This window comes from Vitis riparia, chromosome 15, assembly GCF_004353265.1.
Source record: "Vitis riparia cultivar Riparia Gloire de Montpellier isolate 1030 chromosome 15, EGFV_Vit.rip_1.0, whole genome shotgun sequence".
In the NCBI taxonomy this organism is placed as follows: Eukaryota; Viridiplantae; Streptophyta; class Magnoliopsida; order Vitales; family Vitaceae; genus Vitis; species Vitis riparia.
This window is the reverse complement of record NC_048445.1, coordinates 1,114,361-1,135,267: the sequence shown is the minus strand read 5'-3', so window position 1 is coordinate 1,135,267 and position 20,907 is coordinate 1,114,361. Positions and strand designations below refer to the sequence as shown.

Below are 20,907 nucleotides of genomic sequence, written 5' to 3'. Positions count from 1 at the left end.
TTGTAGTTTAATTTTATTTAATTTTAACCCAAAAGGATCCATATACAAAAAAATTCTCTAATAGAGAAAGGAAAATAAAAAGGAATAATCAACTAGTATAATTTGATTATTTTCATTATTTTTCTTGTTAAAAAAATTCAATACCAAACAAGGTTTTCTGGTTTTTATTATTATTTTTTTAAATAGTTTTACTTTTATAACCAAGCATATTTTCAAGAAAAGAAACCATAGAAAATGAAAATTATTTAAAAAAATAAAAACTCCAAAACCTTTTCTAAACCAAACACGATAACTTCCCTAATTTTTTTTTATTAAAAAAACATGTTTCAAATTAAACCAAATTTAATACATAGAATTTGTTATTTTTTTAGGTTCAAAAATCAATCCAATTAATAATAAGAAATCACTTAGCAAAAATTATTTTTAATGACTTTATTGATTTCTTTTTTACACATAATTATCTATTTTAAAATTTTTTTAACTAAATAAATAAATTTTAAATCAAACAAAACCTAATTCGTTTAATTCATTAATAAGTTTTATGATTTTAAAAAATAATTTAAAACTTAATTAATAACCTCATTACTATAAAAAAATTTCATAAAAGAAAAAAAAATCTAAAATGACTTCACTATTTTTCTTCTATATAGATTTATATTTTTATGAATTTTCTTATTCGATAAACTGATTCCAACCTAAATGAGAAGCGAAAGCATTGGATTTCTTTATAAGTTTATTACCCCAAAATTCCATGAAGTTGGAGGGAACAACTTTCATTTTTTTTCCCACCCCACCATTGATGCTTTTTATTTTTTCTTTCTTTTCTTTTTAAAGATTCGCAAACTTTTTTGCTTTTTGTATCTTTCCAAATAAAAGTGGGATGATCATTGAAACCATTACATTATTTTAAATTTTTTTTTCTCAAATGGAGAACCCACTTTTACTTTTATTACTACTTTTCTTGGTTGCCTGTATTCAACGTTATCTTCACTTCTTTAGACGCGACATTGTCCCCCTTAAAGGAAAAAAAAAAAAAAAACTCGGAAGTGGTGGATTGTTTGGTATGATCAAGACAAGGAAGAAAAATCCAATTTTTTGGTATAAAAGGAAGAAGCCCTCTTAATTCTCAAGTTCACCCCTGTCTGAGGAGAGAATTCATTTTCTTCTTGGCACACGGTGCTTCCTTCGCCTGTTGAGAACACCGAAGGGAAAGAGCATTAGTGATTAAAAAAACATTTCAAAGAGATGCTTCGATTTTTGTGAAGTTAAGCAACTTGCTTCTACAAGAAACTTCTCTTACGGCCAATTAGAAGGTCTGTTGGAACTTCTAAATCTTATCTTACTTTCTTAAACAGTTATTAAAACTCATTTATTGTATCCTTAATTTTTCATGGAACAATATAGACAATAAGGCTTTGTTTGGTTCATGAAATTGAGGAATGTGAATAGTTGTTATATTCTTACTCAAACAATTCTCTTATTTGTAAAGCTTTTTCATTTGGGAATCAGTCCTGGTCAGAAACTTTAACCCACAAATTATGGGTTTTGAAAAGTCAACAAAGCAGGTGGGTTTTCAAAAAATATTTCAATTATGTGTTTTGTAATAAATCAAATTTTCATGTGTACCCTTTGTTTATATATATTCCACCTTTACTTCTTTTTTTTTTTTTTTTTGCAACTTTTCTTGGCTTTCCCTGATCATCCCAAAGCAAATCCTTGTCTTCAAATATGACACTGTCCTAAAAAGACATCCAACAGCTAGTGGGCAATCATCTTCTCTCCTTTACTTAATTTGTTTATTTTCTTTTTAAATTTCTTTTGAATTCATCACAATGTAATTTTGATTAATATAATACCCAATATTATATTGGTTTTTTTTTTTTTTTTTAAGATTTTTAAATATTTCAGAGTTTACTTTTATTCAATTTCAAAACTAGAATACGAGGGTATTCCATAAATCAATTTAATTTAAAATTTAAAATAATTTAAACTAATAGAATTATTTTTAATTTTTAAACATTTTTTTCTTATTCATCTAAAGTAAACTTTGCCTTTATACAAAAAATTGCAGTGAAATGACAACTCCTTTTTTTTTAAAATATTGTCTTCCTCAATTTAATTTAACAATAATTTAGCAGTATTGAAATATTTTTATTACTTTGAAAACTTTAATCATTCTCAATCTTTCTTATTTAGTGAAAGCCTAAGATATGTAAAATTTTCAATATTTTCTTCTACTTTTTACTAAATATTTTTTACAAACATGTCAACTTTTTTATTTTGTATTTTTCTTAATAAAAGTGGGATGAAATCATTATTTTATTGATAAAAAACGCCTTATTAATATTAATTTCATCAAAAGTTCAAGCTCACCATTACCTTTTATTTTTAAAAAGAGTAATAATCATTTAAACACATTACCATATACAGGATTTTTAACTTGGAGCAAATTTCAAGTTGATCCCTGTCTGAGGAGAGATTTTATTTTCTTCTAGGTGCACAGTGCTGCTCCCTTTGCTCGTTGAAAACACCAAAGAAGAGGAGGAAGAAGAAGTGCATCAAAAATGGCCGAGAGCAGCATCTCGTTTTTCGTAGAGAAGCTGTATGACTTGGTTTCACAACAAGCCTCGCTCTATGGGGCAGGTCAGGCTGCTCCGAAACGAGCTGGAGTGGATCCGCCAGTTCCTAGAACATGCTGATGCAGAGCGTAGATACGACAAAATGTTCAAGCTGTGGGTGAATCAGATCAGGGATACAGCCTATGATGCCGAAGATGCCATTGATGAATTCATATCCAAAGTGGAACGCAAACGACAGCAGAGATTCAATAATCTCAACTTCTTACCCGCATGCGTGGTCTTGCCTGACAAGTTACGGCTTGTGAATGAGCTCAACGGGCGTATCAGTGAGATCAATATCAGACTTGAGAAGATTTTGATTAATAAACGGAGGTACGGCATGGAAGATCTGAGAGCTTATGAACCTGGGAGCTCTTCCGGTATTGCAACTACTTCTGAACGGTACTCCAATCAAATGGTGGCCAGGAAAGAGAAGAGGCTTTGTCACGCCCCAAGACCCACTCCAAGGGCGTGACAGTCATTTCACACCTCAAATCCGAAGGCTTAAAGTATAATCTGACCCAAACAATCATATTGTAACTGGATGTTACCAATTACCAAATACCTGTTCAGAGTAGCAGAACAAAATCTAAAATCCTCAAATTCAATTTCCAAATAACTTCCAAATATCAAATGATCCAAATGAACATAACTAACAGCTAAAACAAAATCCAACATAAAATCCTAAGTCAAATTCTACTGATGACTATTCCTCAGCCTAGCCATCACTCCTCACCCGAACTAAGAGTACCTGAAAAATTTTCAACAATTGGGAATGAGCTCACAGCCCAATAAGGAATATTAATGCAATTCATGGATCAAATATTTTCATTTCAAATAGGAGATATCATTTTTTTTTTTTCTCATCAAATATCAGAGTTTCAACAATACTAATATATTCAAAATTCAACCAACCATTTTCATATCAAATTCAAACACTTTCACATAAGATTCAATCAAATCCATTCAATTTTCATTACTCTGGTTATCAAATATCAAATGCCCAGTTAGGTGGGACTTTTCAAATGGGTGGCTAGCCTCAAATTGTTCCTAGTGGACGAAACCAAACACTACTAGTACTAGTAACCTCTAACCAAACCCCTAGAGGTTGGGGTCCAAATCAATTACATTCCCACCATGAAATGTAAAGGTCAACTATTATATCCCGTTGACAGGGCCGAATAGTCAACTATTATATCCCGTTGACAAGGGCCAAATAAACCAGAGTGATGTTTTTGTTTAAGTATTCAAATTTACACAACATAATATCTCCATATTTTGTGTCATAAATAAAACAAAATATTCCAACATAATATTTAGTGCAAAACAGTTTGATCCATGCATGGTAACAAAATATCATTTTCTTTTCCACAATTCAAAATAACATATAAAATAATTTAATTTTATAAATATTGCATTAACTTCCCTTACCTCAAAATGTGCAAAGACCTTGAAGGAAAAATAACCCTGAAAAGTCTACTCCTCACCTAACACAATAAAAAGACCACTATTACTATTTACCTCAAAATATAAATCTGATAATCCTAAAATTTCTAAATGGTAAGATTAATATTTTTTTATTAACAAAGTAATAATTTAATTACTCTATTCCTTATTTAATTATAATTAATAAATTCCCAATTTGTTTCTAATAACACATTTCTAATTTAATTAAATTACAATTTTATTTCATTATAAAATTATATATATATATATATATATATATATATATATATATATATATATTTTGCTAAATCTCTCATTCTGTTTATTACAAAAAAAAAGAAAACCATTATTACTATTATCTTATTTATTAATCTAAAACTAAATATTATTATTATTATTATTATTATTTTTAATTAAACAATTCAAAAGTCATTCATGACTCTCGGGTACACCAAACCAAGAAAAGCAAAACAAGGTTTTTTTTTTTTTTTTTCTCCCATTGCCATCATCATGATAATGAATCATTATATATATATATATATATATATATATATATAAGCCTCCCTCCATCCGGGCACACGCCCATTTTTTTTTGTTTTTTGTTTTTCCCTTCCATCCCATACTGTGCACAAGCGTTTTCCCTTTTTTTTTTTTTTTTTTTTTTTTTCCTTTTGTTTTGTTCCATGCTTCCAGTAGCACAGTACACGTACGCCATTTTTTTTTTTTAAAAAATTAACCCTAACCTAAAATCGAAACTTTCCAAGGAATTATTATTATTTTTTTTCATCTAATAAAATTTAAGATCTCCTAAATTCCAACAATAAAATCAAAATCTTAAATTTTTATTATTTTGATATTAAAACGAATTTAAAAAAATAATCTAACCCTAATCTAGATTTGGGGTTTTCCAAAAAAATATATCTAATGTGTTTGAAATTAATCAATGAATCTAAAATATTAAACTAGGGGTTAGATTCTTACCTATAGAGATCTGTTCTTCAACCCTGAAATCTGACTCCAACCTACGTTCTCTGGAACTCTGCGAACAGGAACTCTATTCAGAAAAGAATGGAAAGAATAAAATTTCTAATTTATACCTAGGGTATTTATTCGTAAAATTACCCTTTTACCCCTCTTCCTTTTTATTAAATTAATTAATTAATTAATTTAATATCATTATTAAGAATTCCTAAATTACCCTTTAAAAGAAAACTTGGGCGTTACATCCTCTCCTCCTTAACAAAAGTTTAGTCCTCTAAATTTGACATACCTGAGTCTTGAAATAATTGAGGATGTTTTTCTCTCATCTCTTCTTCTAACTCCCAAGTAGCTTCACGAACACTATGGTTGCTCCATTGAACCTTTACCAATTTGACAACAGCATGACGTAGTACTTTATCCATTACATCTACAATCTGAACGGGCACTTCTTCATATGTCAAGTCCTCAGAAATTTGAATAGGCTCCAACTCCACAACATGAGAGGGATCATAATTATACTTCCTCAAGGTTGAAACATGGAAAACATTATGAATCTTAGATAAACTTGGGGGCAAGGCTACTTTATATGCCAAAGTGCCTACTCTTTCTAATATTTCAAACGGACCCACAAAACGAGGACTAAGTTTTCCTTTTCTCCCAAATCTCATCACAGACTTCATAGGTGAAACTTTCAAGAACACATGATCACCCACCTCAAACTCCAAATCTCGCCTACGATTATCAGCATAACTCTTATGTCTACTTTGAGCTGCTTTTAATCTTTCTTTAATCAAAGCAACTTTTTCAACAGTCAACTGCACAAGTTCAGGCCCCAAAAGTTTCCTTTCTCCAACATCATTCCAACAGATAGGAGATCGACATTTTCTACCATACAATGCTTCAAAAGGTGCCATCCCAATGCTAGCTTGAAAACTATTGTTATAGGCAAACTCTACTAAAGGTAAATGATCATCCCAATTACCTTGCAGGTCCAAAATACAAGCTCTCAACAAGTCTTCCAAAACCTGAATTACCCTTTCTGATTGACCATCAGTTTGAGGATGGAAAGCAGTACTAAAACTCAACTTAGTGCCCAAAGCTTTTTGTAGACTATGCCAGAATCTAGAAGTGAAACGAGGATCTCTGTCAGACACTATAGAAACTGGTACTCCATGCATTCTCACAATCTCCTTCACATAAAGAGAAGCTAAACGATCTAAAGAAAAGTTGACTTTCATAGGCAAAAAGTGAGCAGACTTTGTCAACCGATCAACAATCACCCAAATAGCATTATTACCCCCTGAGGTTCTTGGCAATCCTATCACAAAATCCATGGTAATATGCTCCCACTTCCACTCAGGAATAGCAAGTGGCTGCAAAGACCCTGCTGGTCGCTGATGCTCAGCCTTCACCTGTTGACACACTAAACACTGAGCCACAAATTGTGCAATATCACGCTTCATACCTGACCACCAATAGTTTTGCCTCAAATCCTTGTACATCTTTGTCCCTCCTGGGTGGATTGCAAACTTGGAACAATGAGCTTCCTCTAAAAGCTCCCTCCTTAAGTCTTCATCATTTGGGACACAAAGTCTAGTCCCAAATCTCAAGATCTCATCATCTGACAAAACAAAATCAGGCTTACTGCCCCTCTTAACTTCCTCCATAACTTGCACTAATTGGGAATCATTCTTTTGTAGGGTCTTAATTCTCCCAACTAAGTCTGGTTGTACTCTGAAATTTGCTACAAGTGCTCCTAAGCCCATAACTCGAAAGTGGACTTGTAAACTCCTCAACTCTTCCAATAATTGCCTCTGACAACCTCTAATAGCTGCTAAGGAACCAACTGACTTCCTACTCAAGGCATCAGCTACAACATTCGCCTTCCCAGGATGATACTGAATAATGCAATCATAATCTTTAAGTAGTTCAATCCACCTCCTCTGTCTCATGTTCAATTCCTTTTGGGAAAATAGATACTTCAAACTCTTATGATCTGTGAATATCTCACAAGTTTCACCAAAAAGAAAATGTCTCCAAATCTTAAGTGCAAAAACCACAGCAGCTAACTCCAAATCATGAGTAGGGTAGTTCCTTTCATAAGGCTTCAACTGTCTAGAAGCATAAGCTACAACTCTCCCATGTTGCATAAGAACACAACCCAAACCCTGATGGGAGGCATCACTATACACCACAAATCCTCCTGAACCTGAAGGGATAGTCAAAATAGGAGCTGACACTAATCTATTCTTCAACTCTTGGAAGCTACATTCACAATCATCAGACCACTCAAACTTAACTCCCTTCTGTGTCAACTTAGTTAAAGGTAGGGCAATCTTAGAGAACCCTTCTATAAACCGCCTATAGTAACCAGCAAGTCCCAAGAAACTTCGAATCTCAGTCACAGTACTAGGTCTTCTCCAATTAGCTACAGCATCAACCTTTCCAGGGTCAACTGAGATGCCATCATTGCTTACCACATGCCCAAGGAAAGAAATTCGATCTAACCAAAACTCACACTTCTTCAGTTTAGCATACAACTGCTTATCTCTGAGGGTCTGTAATACAATACTCAAATGGCCCTCATGCTCCTCTCTACTTCTTGAGTATACCAAGATGTCATCTATAAAAACCACCACAAACTGATCTAGATAAGGCTTGAATACCCTATTCATTAAGTCCATAAAAGCAGCATGTGCATTAGTCAAACCAAAAGGCATAACTAAAAACTCATAATGCCCGTATCTAGTTCGAAAAGCAGTCTTGGGTACATCTTCACTTCTAACCCTTAACTGATGATAACCAGACCGAAGATCAATCTTAGAGAACACACAAGCACCTTGTAGCTGATCAAACAAATCATCAATCCGAGGAAGGGGATACTTGTTCCTCACTGTCACCTTATTCAACTCCTTATAGTCAATGCAAAGTCTCATTGAGCCATCTTTCTTTTTCACAAATAGAACAGGAGCTCCCCAAGGTGAAACACTGGGCCTGATAAAACCCTTGTCTAATAACTCCTAAAGCTGAACTTTCAACTCCTTAAGCTCCACAGGTGCCATCCTGTATGGGGCCTTAGACATAGGACCTGTTCCTGGTACCAGATCGATGGTGAACTCCACCTCTCTCTCTGGTGGCAAGCCAGACAAATCCTCTGGAAAGACATCAGGATACTCCCTTACTATGAGTATGTCTTCTAACTTCAAATCACTTTCATTACTCATCACACTAGCCAAAAATCCTTGGCAACCCTTCTTGAGCAAGCTACTAGCTCGCAAGGCTGAGATCATACGCAGTGGTCTGTCCACATGCTTCCCTTCAAAGCTAAACTTAGGCTGACCAGGAATACTAAACATCACCCTTTTCTCAAAACAGTCAACAGAGGCATGGTAGGAAGCTAACCAATCCATCCCCAAAATCACATCAAAATCCTGAAGGTCAAGGAGTACTAAGTCAACTGGCATTTCCCTATAACCAATCATCACAATACAATTTCTAAGCATTCTACTAGCCACAACAGAATCTCCCACAGGAGTAGCAACAATCAAATCAAAGTCCATGCTAGCAACAGGCAAACCCAACAAACCAGCAAAAGATACTGAAACAAAAGAGTGTGTTGATCCAGGATCAATCAAGACTCTAGCAAATAAGGTGTGGATTCGGAGAGTACCTGTCACCACATCAGAAGTGGCCTGAGCATCTCGATGAGTCATTGCAAACACCCGCCCTTGGGCTTTGGGTTTCTGTTTATCCTCCTTATTTTCCTCTTTAGGCTTCCCAATGATGAACTTCCTATTCTCTGGACAATCTCTGATCAAATGTCCTTGCTTCCCACAACCAAAGCAAGCTCCAGTCTCTCTATAGCATGGCCTACCCCCATGCTTCTTGCCACAAGTAGGACAAATCCCATCCAAATTCTGCGTTGTCTTCCCTTTATTCTGATTTCTTCCTGATGTAGCCCTTCGCTGTGCTTGATTACCATGAGCACCATCACTTCTATTTCGCTTCCTTTGCTGTTCCCTATACTGATGAAGCTCCTCATTATCTTTCTCTGCTATAAGGGCTCTATCAACAACCTCTGAATAGACACCAAGCTTCAGAATAGATATCTTGTTCTTCAAATAAGACTTCAATCCATCCTGAAACTTTAATGCCTTTTCCTCCTCTGTAGCAATCAACTGTGGGGAAAAACATGATAACTCTGTAAATTTGGCCTCATACTGAGCCACAGTCATATCCCCCTGTTCCAAACGAATAAACTCTCCCACCTTCTGCCGCCTAACACTGTCAGGGAAATACTTCTTGTAGAAAGCCTCCCGAAATTGTCTCCATGTTATGGGTCCCTGATCCTCCAAAAGTCTCCTAGTCATACGCCACCAATGATCTGCCTCTTTATCTAACCTAAAAGCTGCATAAGAGGCTTTTTGCTCCTCAGAGCAATCTATTACACCAAAGAATTTCTCCATCTTAAGGATCCAAGCCTCTGCCTCTGTGGGATCTGTAGCACCAGAAAAGTAAGGAGGACCCAATTTCTTGAAGTCATCAAAAGAGCTATCCCTAGAAGATGAAGACTGTCCCTGAACATTAGTCCCAGCAGCTCGAGCTTGGCGTTCAACTAAACCAGCTAGTGTCCCAAGATACCTATAGATCCCTTCTGCACTCACAGGAGGCAAACCCTCAACTGGAGGTACATCATCATTAGCCTGACTGTTTTGTGAAGAAGCTGCTCTTCTTGGTGGCATGATGTCCTAAAATAATAAGACATAACTAAATTAGTCACTAAAGAACAAATTAGAAAATTTCCAAATAAAGAAAGAATTGAAATTTATACTAAATGAAACTAAAACTTAAACAAATGCGTCACTCATCTATCCCCAATCTAAACCAGTTCAAATTCCCATCAAGATCAAAACCTAGTGCTCTGATACCACTCTGTCACGCCCCAAGACCCACTCCAAGGGCGTGACAGTCATTTCACACCTCAAACCCGAAGGCTTAAAGTATAATCTGACCCAAACAATCATATTGTAACTGGATGTTACCAATTACCAAATACCTGTTCAGAGTAGCAGAACAAAATCTAAAATCCTCAAATTCAATTTCCAAATAACTTCCAAATATCAAATGATCCAAATGAACATAACTAACAGCTAAAACAAAATCCAACATAAAATCCTAAGTCAAATTCTACTGATGACTATTCCTCAGCCTAGCCATCACTCCTCACCCGAACTAAGAGTACCTGAAAAATTTTCAACAATTGGGAATGAGCTCACAGCCCAATAAGGAATATTAATGCAATTCATGGATCAAATATTTTCATTTCAAATAGGAGATATCATTTTTTTTTTTCTCATCAAATATCAGAGTTTCAACAATACTAATATATTCAAAATTCAACCAACCATTTTCATATCAAATTCAAACACTTTCACATAAGATTCAATCAAATCCATTCAATTTTCATTACTCTGGTTATCAAATATCAAATGCCCAGTTAGGTGGGACTTTTCAAATGGGTGGCTAGCCTCAAATTGTTCCTGGTGGACGAAACCAAACACTACTAGTACTAGTAACCTCTAACCAAACCCCTAGAGGTTGGGGTCCAAATCAATTACATTCCCACCATGAAATGTAAAGGTCAACTATTATATCCCGTTGACAGGGCCGAATAGTCAACTATTATATCCCGTTGACAAGGGCCAAATAAACCAGAGTGATGTTTTGTTCAAGTATTCAAATTTACACAACATAATATCTCCATATTTTGTGTCATAAATAAAACAAAATATTCCAACATAATATTTAGTGCAAAACAGTTTGATCCATGCATGGTAACAAAATATCATTTTCTTTTCCACAATTCAAAATAACATATAAAATAATTTAATTTTATAAATATTGCATTAACTTCCCTTACCTCAAAATGTGCAAAGACCTTGAAGGAAAAATAACCCTGAAAAGTCTACTCCTCACCTAACACAATAAAAAGACCACTATTACTATTTACCTCAAAATATAAATCTGATAATCCTAAAATTTCTAAATGTTAAGATTAATATTTTTTTATTAACAAAGTAATAATTTAATTACTCTATTCCTTATTTAATTATAATTAATAAATTCCCAATTTGTTTCTAATAACACATTTCTAATTTAATTAAATTACAATTTTATTTCATTATAAAATTATATATATATATATATATATATATATATATATATATATATATATATATTGCTAAATCTCTCATTCTGTTTATTACAAAAAAAAAAGAAAACCATTATTACTATTATCTTATTTATTAATCTAAAACTAAATATTATTATTATTATTATTATTATTTTTAATTAAACAATTCAAAAGCCATTCATGACTCTCGGGTACACCAAACCAAGAAAAGCAAAACAAGGTTTTTTTTTTTTTTTTTTCTCCCATTGCCATCATCATGATAATGAATCATTATATATATATATATATATAAGCCTCCCTCCATCCGGGCACATGCCCATTTTTTTTTGTTTTTTGTTTTTCCCTTCCATCCCATACTGTGCACATGCGTTTTCCCTTTTTTTTTTTCCTTTTGTTTTGTTCCATGCTTCCAGTAGCACAGTACACGTACGCCATTTTTTTTTTTTTTTAAATTAACCCTAACCTAAAATCGAAACTTTCCAAGGAATTTTTTTTTTTTTTTTCATCTAATAAAATTTAGGATCTCCTAAATTCCAACAATAAAATCAAAATCTTAAATTTTTATTATTTTGATATTAAAACGAATTTAAAAAAATAATCTAACCCTAATCTAGATTTGGGGTTTTCCAAAAAAAATATATCTAATGTGTTTGAAATTAATCAATGAATCTAAAATATTAAACTAGGGGTTAGATTCTTACCTATAGAGATCTGTTCTTCAACCCTGAAATCTGACTCCAACCTACGTTCTCTGGAACTCTGCGAACAGGAACTCTATTCAGAAAAGAATGGAAAGAATAAAATTTCTAATTTATACCTGTATTTATTCGTAAAATTACCCTTTTACCCCTCTTCCTTTTTATTAAATTAATTAATTAATTAATTTAATATCATTATTAAGAATTCCTAAATTACCCTTTAAAAGAAAACTTGGGCGTTACAGGCTTCCCGCTGTTGAAGAAACCAACGTAGTGGGGATGAAAAATGATGTGGAAGCTGTAAAGGGAAAGCTGTTAGGGGGAGCAATGGAAAGAGTAGTGGTGGCCATCTGGGGAATGGGTGGCCTTGGCAAAACAACTCTTGCCAAGAAAGTTTCCAACGACACCGATGTTCAGCACGACTTTAGTTGCCGTGCTTGGGTTTATGTATCTCAAGAGTACAATATCCGGGAGCTTTTGCTCGGGATCGCCAATTGTGTCACGACTCTCACGGATGAACAAAAACGTAAAAATGAAAATGAATTGGGAGAAGAGGTTTATAAATGTCTCCAGGGAAAAAGGTACTTGATAGTGCTTGATGATATATGGAACACCGATGTTTGGCAGAGCTTGAGCCAATATTTGCCTGAAGAATTAAATAAGAGCAGAGTGTTGATCACTACTCGCAATCAAGGAATTGCTCTTTATGCTCATTCAGATTGCCATGAACTTCAAACTTTGGGTGAAAAAGAAAGCTGGGAGCTGTTTCTCAACAAAGTAGGGAGTGCAGGGTTGGAGGAATTCAAAGAGAAGATCGTAGAAAAATGCAAAGGTTTACCTCTTGCAATTGTGGTTCTTGGAGGACTTTTATCACTGAAAGATCTGACACGAGACTCATGGCTGAAAGTGCTTAACAGCATGGATTGGCATCTAAGTCAAGGTCCCGACTCCTGTTTGGGAATTCTTGCACTGAGCTATAACGACTTACCCTCTTACTTGAAGCCCTGCTTTCTTTACTGTGGGGTTTTTCCGGAGGACTCAGAAATCAAAGCAAGTAAGTTGATTCGCTTGTGGGTTGCTGAAGGATTTGTACAAAAAAGGGGAAAAGAAACGCTGGAAGACATTGCAGAAGACTACTTATACGAGTTGATCCAGAGAAGCATGATTCAGTTGGCTGATACGAGAGTCGATGGAAGGGTGAAGTCTCGCCGTATACACGACCTGCTTAGAGATCTAGCCATTTCAGAAGCTAAAGAAGAAAAACTTTTTGAGGAAGGTGAAAACATTGATGCGGACGTGCTTCCTACTAGTGTTCGTCGACTGATTAATATTAATCAGACCATCTCTCCGCATTTGCAAAATTCTAATCTCCGATCTTTGATCCTCAATAAATTCATTGATGAAGGAGATGAGGTATGTTTACATAAATACCCTAAATTGCTTCGGGTCCTGCACCAGGATAGAGGAATGTATGGTCTCGAACTATCAGGAAAAATAGGAGAACTCATCCACCTAAAATATTTATGTTTAGGGGGAATTCATCAGAGAAGAAGGCTTCCACCATCAATCGGTGGGCTTGTTAATTTACAAACCCTTGATTCAGGAGACGATTACATCCGCATACCCCATACAATTTGGAAATTGAAGCAAATGAGACATCTAAATTGTTGGGGAGGTAGGATCTCATCAAGGCAGTCAATGAGAGAGAGGTGGGTGGAAGGCCATTTGGGTGTCCATCAAATGACCAACCTTCAGACATTATATTTAGAGGGTGGCGATTGGTTGAAGGATAACAACTTGGGAAAACTGGCCCACCACCTAAAGCAATTGAAGCTAAACCTTTATTCTCACCCAAAGTTGAAGGAGGGGTCGTTCCGATCTATAGCCCAATTAACTGGGCTGCAAAAGCTGAAGTTGGACACTGATAATTTTATAGAAAGCGAGGGATTGTCAACATCAACACCAATTCTATTCCCAGGTCTGGAGTCTTTCTCACACCACAAGTGCCTCTACAAATTGCATCTACTGGGACCCATCCGAAAACTACCCGAGGAAACAACACTCTATCCTCCGAATCTCATGCAACTCAAACTGCATTATACTGAAATGGAGGAAGATCCAATGCCAATACTAGGGAAGCTGCCAAACTTGAGGAATCTCAGATTATTACAAGGTTTTTATGTGGGTACGGGAATGAATTGTCCTCATGGAGGGTTCCTTCGACTTGAATTCCTACAAATGCAGAAGTTGCGGAGTCTAAAAGACTTGTCAGTGGAGGAAGGAGCAATGCCTAATCTGAAGACATTGAAAATTGAGTCTTGTGTTAAAATGAGGAGGTTCCGAGATGGATTATTGCGGCTGAAAAAGCTCCAAAGACTAAACCTCTATGAGGTATCCCAAGAATTGATGAGTGAGGTTTTAGAGACACAAGGAGAAGATTGGAATAGGATCCGTCGTATAATCACCTCCCAGCGACCTCCCCGGTAGCCTTCTATAAGATATTAATTTGGTTTTAGATGCAATTATGGTTAATTTAGAGCTTCAAATTCTATATAATAAGGTGAAAGTCGTTTTATGTCGTATATTTCAATATGCTCGATTGATTCACCATGTGAAAATGATCAAATTACTCATTTTATTTTATTTTATTTTTATCATTTCACCTTTAATATTTGCGTTCTCTTCTTTTTCTACTTTCATGTTATTATTATTATTATTATTATTAATGAAATAATATTACTAATACATTAATATCAAAATTGTTTGGTAAATATAATTTAATTGTTTTGCACTGAGTTTGCATGAAAGGTGTATTAGGCTTGTAATTAAGGTATTAACAAGACACGTTAAAAATGATTGTATGCATAATAAAGTACAAAGACAAATTAAAGGTTCCATATATATATATATATATATATATATATATATATATATATATATATATATATATATATATATATATATATATATATGATTTTGACCAAACAAAAAAGGCCAAAAATTGGCACCCTAAAATATCAACCCATTGGAATTCAATATCATCAAAATTTTCAAATAATCTATGATATGGCTAATTAAATTATAAATTTTTTGCTATTTTTCAGAAAAATGGATGATAATTTCTTTTTATTTTTTTTTATTGTATTATCAATTTAACTTTTAATTTTAAAAATTTTCAAAAAGAAAGTTTCAAATAATTATAACTTTATTTTTAAATTGTTATTATAATGACCACTTTAAATTTTTGTAAAATATTTTGAAAAGATAAAATTGTCATGAAATTGCTCACAACTAAAATATCTAAAACAAACTAATAAAATTAAATTAAATATTTTTAATATTTTATAAAATATAAATTTTAAATAAAAATTAATTTCATAAAAGAAATTATAAATGCAACTTTTAGTAATTTATATAATTTGAATAAACTAATAAGAAAAAAAAATTAAACAAATTTTTTAAAAAAGAATTTTAAATTAAAAAAGATTTGATATCAAATTTTATTTAAAAAGTTTGAAGGATTTAATTTTTTATTTAAAATATTTTTTTAAAAAAAAATTGTTTCTATAAGATTAATAATTTCATTATGAGGTTTTAATTGTTTTTAAATAAAGAATATAAATTACAGGAAAGAAATAGAAGATAATTTTAATACAAAGTTTAGTAAATATAGACTAATTAACAAGAACTTTCTTAGTTTTAATTTAAATTATATATATATATATATATATATATATATTATAATATTTCTAAGATATTTTTTAATATAGATATTGTTTTGTAAAACTTAAAATATTTTATAAATATGATGTGATTTAAATATTGAAATATAGTATGTTTTTAAATAATAAAATTTTATCCTTACATTAGTATTCATTATTCATTATTTGAAGGAAGGTTATATTTTTTGAATGATAATACAATAATAATAATGTATTAAATAACAAAAATAATCATGAAATAAAAATATTATTACTGTTATTAAAAATAGCTGTATTAATGTATTACAATAATATTAGATATGATAATATTAAAATAAATATTTATATTTAATAATATAATATTAGTGACTAGAATAATAATTATAATAAGAAAATAATAAAATGAGTAAGCTGAAGGAAGAAGAAAAAGAGAAACAGAAATAAAATGACTTCCCATTGATTCTAAAAATTTTAAATCCTTTACCACATTTTTAAGGCATAATTCTTATTCTTCCTTTCTTGAAATTTTGTGAGTTGTTGGAGGATTTTACGATTTATACAATTTGTTAGAAAGAGAAACTAGATTATCTATGATATTTCCTATCATATTTGATCAATTAAGAGTTTAAGATTATGTTTGGTTATTAGAAAATATCAAAAAAGAATAATAATAATAATAATAATAATAATAATAATAATAATAATAATCCCATATGTGATTCTTAGAAAATTCGAGGAAAAATATAAATTAAAGAAAAAAAAATGACAAATAAAAATAGAAGTAAAGAAAACGAGAGATTAGATTTAAATTAAAAATTATTTTTATATTTTTTTAAAACTCATTTCACTTTTTTTTTTCTCTTTCATATAAGATTAAATTATTTAAAAAATACAAGTTTTTAATATATTTTAATTTTCTTTTCTATTTTTCATGATAAACCAAATAAAAGAAAATCATTATCCTTAGCATTTTTTTTTTCCTTTATTTACTAATTTCCTAGAACCAAATATAGTATAAGGAAAATGATATTATATTTGAATGTCATAAAAAATAAAAAATAAAAAGTGAAGAAAATACTAAGAAAAAGAGGAGGAAAAAAAGTTTAAGAAAAGTGCATTCTTCCACAATTTAATTTTTTTCCCACAATTTTTCTATGGACAGCTATATTAGTTGTTACAAAGAGCACATGATTCAAATTTGTGGCTGAATTAAGATCATTTAAATAAAAAAAAATGTAAAATAAGCTAATTAAAACAAAATTATGCACTTAAATATAACATTAAATAAAAATATTTGTGCATTAAACAATAAGAATTGGATTAAACTAAAAAGAAACCGAAGGATGCAAGAAATAGATATAATATAAGAATTGATTGACTCTGCTTTCTATAGTTGGATAAAAGTAGGAGATCGATGGAGCATGAGACTTTAATCAAGTGTGGGGAGGAGGATCAAGGGGAGTTATCACTGGGTGGCACTTCTAAGCTTGGAAGTGGTGTAAACTATACAAGGCTTTGGTTTACCTATCAAACAGTATGAGTAGCAGCAACAAGCAATAACAGATGCAGAAAGAAAAATCAGAACACACAAGCAATATACCATCTTTCTCTACTCATTATATTCAATGCATCAACGAAGACTTCTAAAAAAATATCAACACATTTTTACGTTACGTTACACAATATTATGCCACAACAAAGGCTTCCAGTTCTAGGACAGGAGACATAATTTTGGTTCAAAATTTCCTTGGAGACCTAGATTCATGGTACAAATTGAAGTAGTCAATCATGCAATACACTATGGGGGTCTTCTTCGAGTGAACCAAATAACAAAATTAATGCAAATGTGAAACTAAACTAGGTCAGCTAGTCCTTCTCCTTTTGAAGGCAGGATGAATAATTCCATTGTACGAATCAAGTTTATCAACCATTGACATACATTCATTCAATCTTTTCAAGAGGACTGGAATGGTAGAGACGATACTCAAAATATTTTGTTTGAGCAACTGTATTTTCTCTGAAGTCTCATGATCTCCTTGAGCTAGCAAAACCCTGCTCTGTCCTGCATTTGCAAAGCACAAAAAGGATCAATCCTTCACCTACAAGTGAAATAAATAATAAACCCAGAATAACTTAGAGCTGAAACGAGCCTTGAGTGTGAACTTCACAAGGTTTTTTGTTTAATCAGATTAAACATTAAAGAAGAAATGAAATACCATACAGATAAAGAGCTGTTCAACAGTATTTTGAGAGTATTTCTTTTGCTTCATGAAAAGAAAAAGGCTAAAAGATCATGCTTGGTAATGTTGTGTCAAGTTAAATCGTTGGGAGCAAAAAAATCACATGTGAGGGAAGAAAACAAGCATTCATTTTTCCCTGCTAGGTGGGAAAAACTTTTTAGCCACAGCAAAGTGATTGCTCCCGCCTGATTAAATGTTGCCAAATAAACAAGCCCTGATGGATCAAAATCACAAAGTTTGCTTGCTCTTCGTTCTACCACCATAGTCCTCACCACCACCCCACTACTACCATATGATCAAACCACCAACACTATCACACAAACCACCTCAACCACTAACTGCAGAAGCATTGCCACCAGCACCAACAATCATAAGCAATATCCCACAACCATAAATATCAGATTATTCACTAAAGTTATGTTTGGTTCCTAGAAAATGTGAGGGAAAATACAAGGGAAAGAAAATAAATAGAAAAAGTGAAGAAAAAAGAATAAAAAAGTTCAAAATCAATAATTTATTTTATATGCTACTTTAAACTCATTTCACTTATTTTAACTTTTTTTTATGAATAAAAATCAATATATTAAAAGAAAAAAGGCAACATGCCCCAAAGTATACAAGTAGTATACAAGAGAGAGAATAAATAAATAAATAAATAAAATAAAATAAAAATAAAAATAAAAATTTTAACTTTTCTATATAAAGATTAAATAATTTTAAAATAGATAAGTATTTAATTAATTAAAAATCTTACTTATATTTTATTCTTATTTGATATTTTCCATAGTACAACCAAGCATGAGAAAACTATTTTTCTTATCATTTTTTTTCTTTCTTTAAGGTTATGTTTCATTCCCAAAAAATATTAGAGAAAGAAAAAAAAATGTTAAGAAAAATAATTTTCTCATGTTTGATTTTACTATAAAAAATATATAAAAAAAATCAAATATAATTATAATTAATTTAAAATTTATATATTTTTAAATTATTTAATTTTGCTATGATAAGGAGAAATAAGTAAAATAAGTATGAAGAAATGTATAAAAATAATTTATTAAATTTAAATTTATTTTTTATTTTCCTTTGTTTTTTCTTTTCTTTTAATTTTTTCTCTCTATTTTCTTTCCTTTGCATTTTCCCTCAAATTTACTCGAACCAAACATAGCCTAATAGTTTTCAGGAACCAAACATATCATAAAAGAGCACCACTACCACTCACCATCACCACCACATCCACTATTGCCCCCATTTCCTCTACCCCTGCAGGCTCCACAAATGCACCCACCGGAAACTGCAATTGCCACTCCATCACCAATACATTATTGCCATGGTACAATTAATCATTAGAAATTTTTTCTTTAACATTTTTTTATTTCCACAGTACTCTCTGGAACCAAGCATAAGCTAAGTTTTAAAATTCAATATCAATAACAAAGCAATTTAAAGCTCTATTGGACAGCAAAGAAAAATTAGAAATATTATTCTGAAAATTATGTTTCTTTTTTATTTCCTGGAAGCGGAAACTCACTTTACCTAAACCAATTTGTTTTTCTCAGGACCCAAGTAACAACAAATCTAATTCCAAGACATTCCGATGGCACAACAAGAAAGTGAAATGAAATAAAATAGAGCCAAAGAAAAGAAAGATCTTTTGCTCTCCAAACCCACCTCAACTAACCCAAACGCTTGTATTAGCCTCAATTAAACGTATATTTCTGTTTTCCTGATCTCTCAAACAGTGAAAATCTCGGGTTCAAGCATTCACTTTTTATTTTTCTTTTTACCATATTTTCTCAGCAACCAAACAGGAAACGAAAAACAGAGAAAAAAAGAAAAAGGGGTGGGGGAACCAAAAACCTCGAAACTGACCTGGGTTAGGTTCTCCGGAGGCTTCGGGTTCGGATCCGGACACGAATTCGAGAAACGGAGGTCGCTCAGAAGATAAAATCGAAGTGAATGTGGCCTTAAGCTGATCTGGGAGAGTTGTCCGGTAATGGCGGACCTTCTGAGCCATTTCCTTCACATCAGCCTCCAACTCCTCTAGTTCTTCCGCGTCGGATCCTTCCATTGGGTCCCCGGAGCTCCGGAGTTGAGGATCTTTCAGAGCCCTGCGTGGATCCGACTGGTCTCTGCGAGAATGGGTGTAGTACGGTGTTTCTAGGGTTTTGAAATTTGACAAGGGTATGGGTAATTGAGGAGCTGAACTGGGATGGCCGAGTGGGCTGGTGATTGGACGACTTACAGCAATTTAGCATCAATTTATGTTGATGCTGGAAGATTCTAAAATATTTTCTCTGATATTTTCCTTTGAAAAAAAAATTTGGGAGAATATATTCACTAATAATAATTTTCTTCCTCTTCAATTTTTCATCAATAACCAATTAAAAAAGTTTAATTCACTATTTTATTTCTTTCTTTTTTCTCTAATTTCTTTTCTTCAAACCATCCCATAATTAAATAGAGTGGTTTTAAATTAATATATAATAAGAAATTCAATTAAAATGAATTATAGAGTACAAGATTGTTACAGAAAAGACAAAAATATGGCATAAATAGTTGATTATCATTTTTATTATTTTTATCAAAATTATTGAACAAATATAATCATAATTTTTTAAGGTTTTCATTAACTCTTTAATGAAACATTAGTACTTAAATTAAGTAAAGTTTATTTGGAATTCTAATTTTGTTATATTAAATAACTAAAAAAGATTTTATTTTAAAAAAAAATTCAATTCAATTTTGTGTTAAATGTTGTATCTTAAATTAAAAATTAAAAAAAAAGTAAATTCAAATGAACACTCATAAATCACTTCAAATTATTGTCCAAATTTTTATAAGTGATTTTTAAAAGTTTACTAAACACTTCAGAGCCACAGCCATTAATAGTATAACTACTCAAATATGAATAGAAGTGTAAATTAAATGAGTACAAGAATGCTACCATGGACTAAATGACTAAAAGCAAGTTGTAGCCCAAGTAGGATGATTTTTAAATAAAATCAGGTAATATACTATCTAGTTACATCT

The 20,907-nt window shown here is 32.1% G+C and overlaps 2 protein-coding genes across 2 annotated transcripts; one reads left to right on the top strand and one right to left on the bottom strand.

Moving 5' to 3' along the window:
- The first annotated feature begins 1,224 nt into the window (after window positions 1-1,224).
- On the top strand, window positions 1,225-14,423 carry LOC117932558 (putative disease resistance RPP13-like protein 3). Its single transcript, XM_034853834.1, has 3 exons — window positions 1,225-1,313; window positions 2,496-3,056; window positions 12,182-14,423. Exons 2-3 carry the CDS (start codon window positions 2,605-2,607, stop codon window positions 14,421-14,423), a joined length of 2,694 nt encoding a protein of 897 aa, XP_034709725.1. The 5' UTR covers window positions 1,225-1,313; window positions 2,496-2,604.
- A 2,811-nt stretch (window positions 14,424-17,234) lies between these two features.
- On the bottom strand, window positions 17,235-20,114 carry LOC117931813. The gene is made up of 2 exons (XM_034852881.1): window positions 19,747-20,114; window positions 17,235-17,699 (listed from the first exon to the last, which is right to left on the bottom strand). Exons 1-2 carry the CDS (start codon window positions 19,943-19,945, stop codon window positions 17,500-17,502), a joined length of 399 nt encoding a protein of 132 aa, XP_034708772.1. The 5' UTR covers window positions 19,946-20,114; the 3' UTR covers window positions 17,235-17,499.
- Between the last annotated feature and the right edge of the window lie 793 nt (window positions 20,115-20,907).